The sequence below is a fragment of the Mirounga angustirostris genome, unplaced genomic scaffold (assembly GCF_029215605.1).
Source record: "Mirounga angustirostris isolate CCGP_5_RB_7025 unplaced genomic scaffold, mMirAng1.0.hap1 SCAF_4, whole genome shotgun sequence".
Lineage (NCBI taxonomy): Eukaryota > Metazoa > Chordata > Mammalia > Carnivora > Phocidae > Mirounga > Mirounga angustirostris.
In genome coordinates this window covers 108,682,705-108,694,716 of record NW_026991712.1, presented here as the reverse complement: position 1 = coordinate 108,694,716, position 12,012 = coordinate 108,682,705, and the positions used below count along the sequence as shown (strand labels likewise).

The 12,012-nt window shown below is 35.8% G+C and overlaps 1 protein-coding gene across 2 annotated transcripts in view; it reads right to left on the bottom strand.

The window, feature by feature from the left end:
- The window catches only part of DPYD (dihydropyrimidine dehydrogenase), an 800,443-nt gene that overhangs the window by 754,460 nt on the left and 33,971 nt on the right, over positions 1 to 12,012 (bottom strand). For both annotated transcript variants that reach the window (XM_054512729.2, XM_045897134.3), the window contains exon 2: positions 4,662 to 4,772. In XM_054512729.2, coding sequence (XP_054368704.1) covers positions 4,662 to 4,772 — 111 coding nt within the window. The remainder of the gene's footprint in view (positions 1 to 4,661; positions 4,773 to 12,012) is intronic.

The following is a 12,012-nucleotide window of genomic DNA, read 5'->3' as shown; positions in this document are numbered from 1 at the left end:
GCCCCTGCCTTGAAGCAAGTGGGCTGGCATCCTTCAGAATATTGTCTTCGTCTTTAGTTTTCAGAAGTTTAATTATGACATATCTTGCTGTAGATTTCTTCGGGTGTCACTCAGGTTTTTGAATCTATAGGTTTACGTTTCTTGCCAAATTTGGAAAGGTTTTAGCCATTATTTCCTTTTTGAGTATTTTTCAGCCCTGCCCTCTTTCTTCTCTTCCTCCGGATGGTAGTAGAAGTCCAGTGGTCTCTCCACTGACATCACAGAGGGTAAGTGGGGATGTGGGCCCACTCGGTTACCAGCTAGCTAATGGGGATGAAAATATTGGCTCTCTATTCTTTCACCCAGCAGAGGTGTTTGGGCATCTCATTATCTCATCACAGAGCAGAAGTCTAGGCTTCCTACCCAGCCTTTATGGAATAGACATGGGTTGGGGTCACAGTTTTTCTTGTTGTGTTTGGCTAGAGTAGTTACTATCTGAAGGTTTTTTGTCTTGCTAGGCTGGTCCTTCCCTGCTATTTTAGCTAGAGAGAACAGACTTAGCATTTTGGGACTTAGCATTTCCAGTTGGGACCTAGCATTTCCAGTTCTCCAATTTCTTTAGCTCTAAGACTGGGATATTCATTTTATTTATCTATTTTATTAATTCCATTTTTTTCCCAAAACATGTTTTTTATGTATTTTTATTTTTTAATTTAATTAATTAATTAATCTAAGTAAGCTCTGCACCCAGGGTGGGGCTTGAATTAATGACCCCAAGATCAAGAGTCACATGCTTTACTGACTGAGCCAGCTGAGTGCTCCCACCCCCCGGCCCCCCTGTGAAGACTGGGATAAATGCAGAAAAAATAAACCCCAGGGAACTCACTACTGTTTCCTTCTTTAGGTTGTATTTCTCTAGCTAGTTGGCCTTCTTTCCACCTTTCAAAGTCTTATGTTTGCTTTATATACATATAAGGCTTTTAAATTTTGACGAGTGATTATAAAACACAAGTATGAAAATTTACAAATTAAAAAATAAATCATATCTCTTGGTTATACTTTTAATCAATTCTTCATGCAAACACAAAGAGCATAATAATGAAAAGGAAAGGAACCACATTCTTTAACTGCACTGAGAGTAACTTTCAACCTTAGCTCCATATTTCCACTTTCGGTATGAATTTCACTACTCTTTCTTAATACAAGTGTGTCAAATAAAATTTCAAAATGGTATGCATCCAGAGCAATAAATCTAATCTTATAAATTGAGATGATTTACCTTTCATTTTCCACTAATACTTGCTTATCATAGAAAACTTGAAATATACAAAGGTGCTAACAAAACAAAGCTAGTCACAATTAACACTCCATTATATTTTCTTTTTCGATGTGTCTTTGGGTGTGTGTGTTTGTGTAACTGCACACAATCATTCTTAAATATAATGTTTCATGCGTTTTCCTTGTAACATAGATTGTATTTTTCCAGATTATTAATTATTTTAAAAATAATTTCCATGATTGCACAATTTACCACTGAATGGATCTGCCCTAATTTATTTAACCACAACTCAATGGTTGCAATTCAGTGGGTTTTCCCCACATTTTTCTCTACCAAATAAATAATGTGGGGATAAGTTTCTTTCTACTTAATTCTTTACCTACATTCCTAATTCTTTGTTTAGGATAGTTTAGTAGAAGATGAATTATTGGGTATAAATGTTTGATAATTTAAAGATACTATTATGGACTGAATTATATCCCCCACAAATTCATATGTTAGAGTCCTAACCTCCAGTACATCTCAGAATGTACTGTATTTGAAGACAGTCTTTACAGAGGTAATTGAATTAAAATGAGGTCATTAAGGGAGACTCTAATCTAGTATGATTAGTGTCATTATTAGAGGAAATTTGGACACAGGCACATAGAGCGGAAAAGACCATATAAAGACACAAGGAAAAAGCAGTAGAGAAGTCTCAGAAGAAAACAACCCTATTGATACCTTAATCTCAGATTTCTAGCCTCCAGAACATTGATAATTTCTGTTCTTTAGGCCACCCAGTTAATGGTAGTTTATTATGGCAGCCCTAGCAAACTAACACAGGTGTTAATGAATATTGTCAGATACACTGTCAAACTGCTTTTCTCAGAATTTGTGCCAATATATACTTAATGGAGAAAACCCATCTCACTACATCTTTGCCCATCGTTTATACACACACACACATACATACAAATATATGGTAAAATTAGACAGTGTACAGCTTAACATTTTGGAATAAAATGCTAATTTTCAGAAAATAAAAACAGTAAAAATGATTAACAGAGAAAGCCTCTCTTTCTCAATAAAACCTCACCATAAATAGTTTAATAATATATAAATGAGACCTTAGAGAAGAAGTCATATAGTTTTTCTGGATCAGGTTCTCATACCTTTAAAATGATTTATTTTATTTATTTATTTATTTATTTTTTAGAGATTTTATTCATTTATTTGAGACAGAATGAGAGAGAGAGAGAGCACATGAGAGGGGGAAGGGTCAGAGGGAGAAGCAGGCTCCCCGCCAAGCAGGGAGCCTGATGCGGGACTCGATCCAGGGACTCCAGGACCATGACCTGAGCCGAAGGCATTCGCTCAACCAACTGAGCCACCCAGGCGCCCTAAAATGATTTAGACTTAATAATCTTTGAGGGCTTTCTAAATTTGAAATTTACATTATTTCTTTATTCACTTCATAATATAAGATCATGCCTTATAGTCAGTCTATTATTTGATCTAATGATCTAATTTGGATCACACTAGTCTCCTTTGACCTCATAGTGGAAAGCAAAACTCACCCAAATGGTACAAGGAAAAGTGAACTCCAAATCCAGGTTTGCTATTATGTGTTATCATCTCAAGTCACACTGTTTGTTTGTATTTATTTTTAAAGATTTTATTTATTTGACAGAGAGACACAGCAAGAGAGGGAACACAAGCAGGGGGAGTGGGAGAGGGAGAAGCAGGCTCCTGGCCGAGCAGGGAGCCCGATGCGGGGCTCGATCCCAGGACCCTGGGATCATGACCTGAGCCAAAAGCAGACGCTTAACGACTGAGCCACCCAGCCACCCTCTTTGTATTTTTATTTCCTTTTTTTTTCATTTAAAAAACTTTGCTGAGTGCTCAGTGACAAGAAAATTTTAAAAATCACATGAATACAGACACACCTGTACACATACTTCAATTCCATCATCAAAGAGTTAATATGTAAGGAAGAAGGAAGTACATAAAAATAAACTAAAATCATTACCTTAGACAGTATAAGCAAAGTACCAAAAAGCCAATGCAAATAAACTAATACTATTCATTGTTTCACTAACTGATTTGAGAAAATTACTTTTGGGGAAATTAATTTTAAGAAATTGGGTAAAAAGGAATTTGCTTTCCTAATTTAAAAATGTATAACCCCTAAAATGGTATTTTAAACATTGCCTTCGAGGTTGTACTTAATCCCCATTTATGGCCTCAAAGTGCCAGCCCTGTGTTAACCTCATAGAATCAGTTAAATAACATTTCAGCAATCAGTAATCCCAGACATTTTTGCTCCTGTACCTCACTTGGATATATTAAATGTTCACAGTGTTCCCCAAATACTGTACATATATTCCCCAAAAGCATTATCTTACAACAGTTTGTATATACCACCATACTCTTCTTCAGTTGGATTTTATCTATAATATGGAAACTCTTCTGTGTCCTTGTGTCATTATACAAAACATTTTTTAAAGGCTTTAATTTAATTTAATCTTTTTCATCATAACAAGTGCACTCTTTAATCCCCATCACCTATTATACCTACCCCCCCACTTCCTCTCTAGTAACCATCAGTTTGTTTTTGATAGTTAAGAGTCTATTTCTTGGTTTGCCCTTTATTCCTTTGCTCATTTGTTTTGTTTCTTAAATTCCACATATGAGTGAGATCACATGGCATTTGTCTTTCTCCGACTGACTTATTTTGCTTGGCATTATACTCTCTAGCTCTAATCATGTTGTTGCAAATGGCAAGATTTCATTCTTTTTGATGGCTGAATAATAAATATTCCATTATTTATATATACCACATCCTCTTTATCTATTCATCTATAAAGGGACACTTGGGCTTCCTCCATAGTTTGGCTATTGTAAATAATGCTGCAATAAACATAGGCATGTATATACCTTTTCAAATTAGAGTTTTCGTATTCTTTGGGTAAATACCCAGTAGTGGAGTTACTAGATCTACAGTAATTCTATTATTCATTGTTTGAGGAACCTCCATACTTTCTTCCATGGTGGCTGCACCAGTTTGCATTCCTACCAACAGTGCACAAGGGTTCCTTTTTCTCCAATCCTCGCCAACACATTGTTTCTTTTGTTTTTCATTTTACAAAACAATTTAAAGAGAAATTTTATAGATTTTTAAGAAAATAAATTTTGGCACCACACTAAATCTACGTATTTTTTTAAATGTTTCAATAGATTTTTAAGGAATAAAATTAGACACTTTTGAGATTATTCAAATATAAAATATTTAAAATATGAAAAAATTATAGCTGTACTTTACACACATTTAATTGTATTTCAAAGTATATGTAAAATCTTGTCTTACAATATGTAAGATGTGATCATTTTCAGTGTGAAATCATCTATCAGTGGTACTTACAATGCAGTTTTTATCAGTATTTCTTTTCCAGTGTTTCTTGTCTACTTTCTTGGCCGAAGTGGAATGCAGCGCTGCATGAGTTTGTGTTCGAGGATTTAAAGCCAGGATACTCTGAAAATAGTATAAACAATGTATAATCATATATATTGGCATTTAAAAAAATCAAAACTTTATTTTAAGATTACCCCACACACCCCAAAGACATATACTAAAAATGTTGTTTTCTCCTCCTGCTATTGTAAGTCCACAATAAGCTTATCTAAAATAATCATTTACTAGGCAATATACTTGTTGATTTCATAAGAATATCGATTATAATATGAAAAATTTAAAAATCACATAAACTATACCAAAGACTCTTTAAATTTTATACATAGCGTTTAGATGAGAATGAAATCAGAAAAGATGCAATACTGTCCATTTTAAATTTTTAGAATTTACAAACTGCTTTCACATGCACTACCTAATTTAATAACAGCTACTATTAAATAAAAATTTTGGATGAGCAAATAAATTCAAGGTGTTTAGGTAACCCACCCACTTGCGATCTCACAATTAATATGCAGAAGGGATTGACTCAGAACTCAATTCTAAGCTTATATTCAAATTCACCCAAAAATAGAGTCTATATTTTACTGTGACTTTGTGAGGCATAAAGGTAGAAGAGAAAACCTTTTTTTTTTTTTTTTTTTAAAGATTTTATTTATTTGAGAGAGAGAGAATGAGAGAGAGCACATGAGAGCGGGGAGGGTCAGAGGGAGAAGCAGACTCCCTGCAGAGCAGGGAGCCCGATGCAGGACTCGATCCAGGGACTCCAGGATCATGACCTGAGCCGAAGGCAGTCGCTTAACCAACTGAGCCACCCAGGCGCCCGAGAAAACCTTTTTAAACACATGTGCAAAAACATTAAATGGCACCTGAATAACTCAATAAAGAATTAATCTAAAAGTCCTGTCTTAAGCAAGCATTTAAAAGAAAACCACTAGAGGTCTTCTAGAATGGTGGCATGAAGACCTCTGCAGATCAATTCCCCAGCAAAACAAACATACTGATAAAAATTAGTAAAAATAAGAACCCTTTAGAATCTCTAGAAACCATGCTAAAGTTAAACAGCAATTGAAGAAACAGTTATTCAAGAAAAATCTACTAAAACTTGGTAAGAATAGTGAAGGTCTGTGGCATTTGAAGGATGGCCTGCCCACCCCCAACTCGCCATGTTCCCAGCTCAGCATGACAGAAATTCCACCTCAGGGGAATGCTGCCAAGAACACAAGGGTCCATCTGCCCCTAGCTTCCAGTTGAGGTTGTGGTATTTCCCAGAGAAGGGCAGACTATTAGTATTTCTCAGTCCCCAGCCTTCCCACTCACACACACCCCCAACCTCTATGCAGCAACTAAACTCCACAAAGTGCAGCTGAGAAGTTAGGAGTTCCCTTGCTTCACCCAGCCCCCACTCACAGAACAGAGGCTCTCTCTGAAGAACAGCATGCCAATTACCCAGGGGTCCTGATCACCCTCATCTCAACTTGCTCACTCTTTGGACTTAATATACCAGGAGAAGCAAACTGAGATTGGAAGCTACTGCCTGCTCATAAAACAGGAGTGTCCATCCAAAAGAAGCAGGCCACTAAACCACCCCTAGCTCTGTAGCTGTGGTTCAGAGATTTTTCACAGAACGAGAGGCATGCCATAAGAACAGACAGCTCCCGGCAAAGGAACTGACTTTATTAGAATTAGTATGTGGGTAAGTTCAAGCCTATGGGTACTCCCAAAACAACAGTTTGATGGCAATTAAGAGGAGGGTGATAGCTTCATGAGAGCAATAAACTAAATCATAAGGCAGACTATTTACCAGAGAGAACCACGGAAAGAAACAGTTAAGAACAGCTCCCCTAGGGTCACAAGAAACCTCAAAGACTCACTTCAAAAACTATCCCTGAAAGGGGCCCAAATTTAATTGGCTTACACTGTGGAGCAATTTATAGCCCAGAGCACTGAAAAAAAAAAAATAATAATAATAATAGAGTAATCAGCCAACAATCAGTGAAAACCAAGAGCTGGGTGTAATACCAACAGACCAACAGAGGTGGACAGTTGAACAACAAGGTGTCAGATTTAACACACACACACACACAAAACTTTATCTGTAAGACACTCTACCCAACAACAGCAGAATGCACATTCTTCTCAGGTATACACAAAATTTTCTCTAGGACAGACAATATGCTAGGCCATAAAACAAGCCTCAATAAATTTTTAAAACCATACAAAGTAGTTCTCCAACCATAATGGAATGGAATCAAATATCAATAACAGAAAGAAATTTGGGAAATTCGCAAACAACATAGATGAACATAGTAAACTATGCTGAGAGAAGCCAGTTATAGAATAACATATATGGTATGATTTCATTTATATATAATGTCTAGAGTAGGTAAATATAAAGAAACAGAGAGTAGACTGTGCTTGCCAGAGATGAAAGAATTAGGGGGAAATGGAGTGATTGCCAAAGGACAGACACATGGTTTCCTTTTGGGGTGATGAAATTGATGGTGGGTGGGGATGGCAGCACAACTCTATGAATTCACAAACAGCTTTTGAATTCTATACTTTGTGTGAGTGAACTGTGTGGTATGTGAATTATACCTTGATAAAGCTGTTATCAAATAAATAAATAATCACTAAATTCTACATTCAGCAGATTTCACTGTGTACTATACTCACTCTAATAACCATCACTGGGACTTACTTTATTAGCCCAATATAAATAAAGATTATTTTTAGCAATTCCTATACATGATGGACATGAGATTTCTTCAAAATCCACCAATTTAAATGTCTAGGTTTTCTGGACAACAAACATCAAATAGAGCTATTAGTTTTAAATGGCTTATTCCTTCTAATGAAATAATGACAAAACAACATATTAATAAGAGCCAACATTAGAAAATATAACCTCATTTTTATACAAAAAGTTGAAAACACTTTCTTATTATAAAATGAATGTGTTTTTGTCATTATTCAACCTTGAACCATTACTAATCTCATACATTAATTCAAGCTGATGAATAAGAAGATGACATTTTTTAAAGGTAGATATTGTGACCAACATTTAAAGGAAAAAGAAAACAAACTGGGTAACAGTCAAGATGGTTCCATTTATTTTAGCTTTTACTTCACAATCCATATTGTGATAAATGATTATGTTTATCTATGTCAGCATAGTAATGTGATTTTTGAGAATAAACATTCTGAATGCAATTTATTGGCTGCTTATCACAGCAACTTTTCTTTTACATAGCATAAGTAGAAAGTATAACATAACATGAAATATTGGGTTAACCTTTTACAAAAAGGCAGTGAGTTGAATTCAATGGATCTTGGGTAAAAATAAATTGGATTGTGGAGAATGGTTACCAGGAATTTGACTTAATATCCCAAATGAAAAGTGATATAACATAAAAATTCAAAATATAAGTGGATGAGGGCTGTTAAAAACAATTTTCCAAAGCAAGACATTTTAAAACTAAAAGTCAATATCATCAATAACTAAATAGCTGGCAGAATAATATAGGAGAGTTCTAAATTGCATTCTTCCTAAGAAATGACCAAAGCCAGATCCTAACAGGGTCACAGGGTCCCCCCTCCCAATAAATTTAGAACTTTAAGAGGCCTGTTAACCCTTTCAGATATAAGGCATGTTTCTGATAGAGGGGATTTTCTCCCCTACAAAGAATTTGGTCTTTGGCTTTCCCAATCATTTTCAGTAACACAATAAATGTACCGGTGATTCTAGAAGCAAAACAAACAAAAACAAAAACCAGAATTTGAGAAATTTTCCCTATACTATTTAGTTTAAGAAATGATAGAATATGATCCAGACACAGAGTTACATGTGAGATCAAATCAGGGTTATGTGTTGTCACTGTTGTCTATCAACACTATTCTAGGAAGTGTTGGGAAGAATGCCACAACATACAAACTAAAATTCGGCATCTGAGGAGAGTCTTCCTTTCCTCCCAAAGAGGAGCCTATATTGACTACAATTGCAGGCCCTCACTTCACAAATAAAAGCATTAAGAATTAGCCTAAAAATATTGGAACTGCAGTATTATTTGAGAGCTTGAATTCCAATTGCAGGAAACCACTTGGCCAAAATGTCCTCTTTCTAAAAATGTGGCTTTGTTTTATATCACAATATCAGTTATCTAAACAAAATGCATCATTAAGCTTCCCTCACCCTTTGCATTTTAAATTATAAACAAATGTTTCCTCTTCAATCCTGGCCATTACTATAATTCTGAGCCATTAACATGTTACAAACACACTGACATTTTAGATTTAGAGGCTGAACTTGGTAAATTAGATTTTATCTTACTTAGATTGTTTAAATTTTGTCTTTGATGGCTTTTTCTGAGTCTTCTATAAGTTGTCTCCTACTTCCCATTCCATCAGATAAAAATTTAAAAAATAAAAATAAAAGTCATGTTTTGCTCATCTTTTTCATAACCGGACATAAGTATCTTCATTTCAATAAAACATTTTATTGTGCTGCCATTTTTTTCAATAAACATTCTTAACTAAAAGGAAAACAGACTTATCTATTGATTGATGCTTTTGTTCAGGATTTGTTCCTTCATCCAGGCAACAATCTAACAAATGTTGATCAGTGAGGATCTGAACTTTTCATTACTTACTCACTTAAAAGCCTCTTGTTTACAAGCCCTGATCTCAACCAATTATCCCACCCTTTCCAATGTCCATCATTAGTCAAAGTGTAGTGTGAGTTTAAGTAAGTATCTTTAGGAATTTACAAAGGCACCTTTGGTTCTTGGATAAGCTCAGAACTAATAACGATTCACTCTCCTACTGATTTGCAAGCAGAAGTAGAGAGAATGCAGCTTCATTTTGCATCCTATACCCACACTCAAGATAGAAGTCTGAAGTCTGAAAACCTTGGAAATCCACACTAATCAGTCCTAGTCAGGGACTCTCAGATTTTCTTAATTATTATTTTTATTTTTTAATACACTTCTATTCTTTGGCCAACCTCTAGATTTTTTTTTTTTTAGATTTTATTTGTTTATTTGATAGAGAGACAGGAGAGAGGGAACACAAGCAGGGGGAGTGGGAGAGGGAGAAGCAGGCTTCCTGCTGAGCAGGAAGCCCGATGCAAGGCTCAATCCCAGGACCCTGGGATCATGACCTGAGCCGAAGGCAGAAGCTTAACGACTGAGCCACCCAGGCGCCCCATAGATTCCTTTTCCTTTAGGCTGGACTACCTTTCCAAATAACTTTCTTTTTTCTTTTCATTTCTTTTTTTCTTTTTTTTCCGTTTTACTAGCTCTGCACAAAGGCCAATTTTCCCTTTATGCACAATGTCTAAGTCACCGCAGTTAATAAATAATCAATGAAGAAAGGAGTTTATGACAGTTCTAAATCTTACAACTTTCATTTTATTAAGTATTCACTAAGCAATATGCATAATGTCTGAACTTAAATTTGGGCTTAGGTCTTAGCTCTACTCTTTTTGCTGGTTATTTAAACTCTCAATCCCTCTACTTCAACAATAAAATGGTGATTAGGAATGTTACCTTCCTCAGAGGGTTGTTTTGAGGATTAAATAAGACAATACATAGGGGGATGGGGTAACTGGGTGACGGGCACTACGGAGGACACGTGATGTGATGAGCACTGGGTGTTATATGCAATTAATGAATCACTGAACACTACACCAAAAACTAATGATGTACTATATGTTGGCTAATTGAATTTAAATAATAAATAAGTATGCAAATAAATAAATATAAATAAATAAGATGATACATAAAACTGTCTAGAAGGTGCATGCTGTGAGTGCTTAATACCTGTTTTCAGTTAGTATGTGACAGAACTAGATTTTAGGCTCTATTCACCCAATGTATATTCATATTCTTATATTACCAATTTTGAATATATACAAGGGAATCATGAAGATGAAGGCAACAGGTGAAAAGTTAACCATAAATGAAATAGTAAGAAAAAACAGGTGAAACCAAATCACTGGTCCTGAACTTATCTGTGCCCTAAGCCTACAATTTCAAAGGGAGACTGCCTGAAAATGCAATATGCTCTTCACAAATTAAATGGCAGTGTGGAAGGGTCATGAAATTCAAATATAGATTTTTAAAATCCACTACATATAAATAGAAATGGAGATATCATTTTATAATACATACAACAGTATATAATTCATGGACCTTTGGTCTCAACATGTTTAGGTGAATTCACATTACAATCCCTTCCAGAGAAAGGTCAGACCAAAAGTGATGAATTTATAAAACATCAAAAAACTCATCAACTGGAAATGAATGAGTGAATGAGCCCCTTCAGAATGCCAGTCCTTTTGCCTGGGGAATCTGATTCATTTCTACTGAACAAACAGTTAACACAAATAAAATAGTTTATACATCTTAAAACATCCCATTCATCATGTCACTCTTTTACTCAACAAGGGAAGGTCAGCCACATAAAGTTGTTGTCTAGTTTTCAAGGCCCAGTATGTGACTCTCCTTTGCTTATAAAATACACACCATATACCAGGCACCTCAGTGTTCTCCAACTGTAATAAATGTCTTTTTATTGTCTTTCAGGAAATATTGAGAACTCAAACACAGGAACAATTACTTATACATCTGATATTAATCTTACAATTTCTAATACAAAACAGAGCATGCCAAAAGTGGTGACTGATTCTGACTTAGACACTGTATTAGTCCACTTGGGCTGCTATAAAAGAATCTCACGGAGGGGCGCCTGAGTGGCTCAGATAGTTAAGCGTCAGACTCTTGATTTTGGCTCAGGTCATGATCTCAGTGTCCTGGGATGGAGCTCTTCGCTGGGCATGGAGCCTGCTTAAGATTCTCTCTCTCTCCCTCCCTCTCCTCCTACCCCTCCTCCTGCCTCCCCCCCCGCCCCCCCGCTGGTATGTGCACTCTCTCTCTCTCTCAAAAAAAAAAAAAAAAAGAATCTCATAGACTGAATAACTTGAACAACAGACATTTCTTTCTCACAGTTCTGGAGGCTGGGAGTTCCAAGAAGGTGTTGACCTATCCAGTTACTAGTGAGAGACCATTTCTTGGTTTACAGAGATTCACCTACTCGCTTTGTCCACACAGGGCACAGAGAGACAGAGAGCTCTCTTGGGGTCTTCTTATAAAGGCACTAATCCCAGCATGAGGGCCTCACTCTCATGGCCCCCTCTAACCTCATTATATCCCAAAGGCCCAATCTCCAAATAATATGGATTGAATGTTAGGGTTTCAACACAAAAAATTTTTCTCTTAAGATTTTTTTATTTATTTGGCAGAGA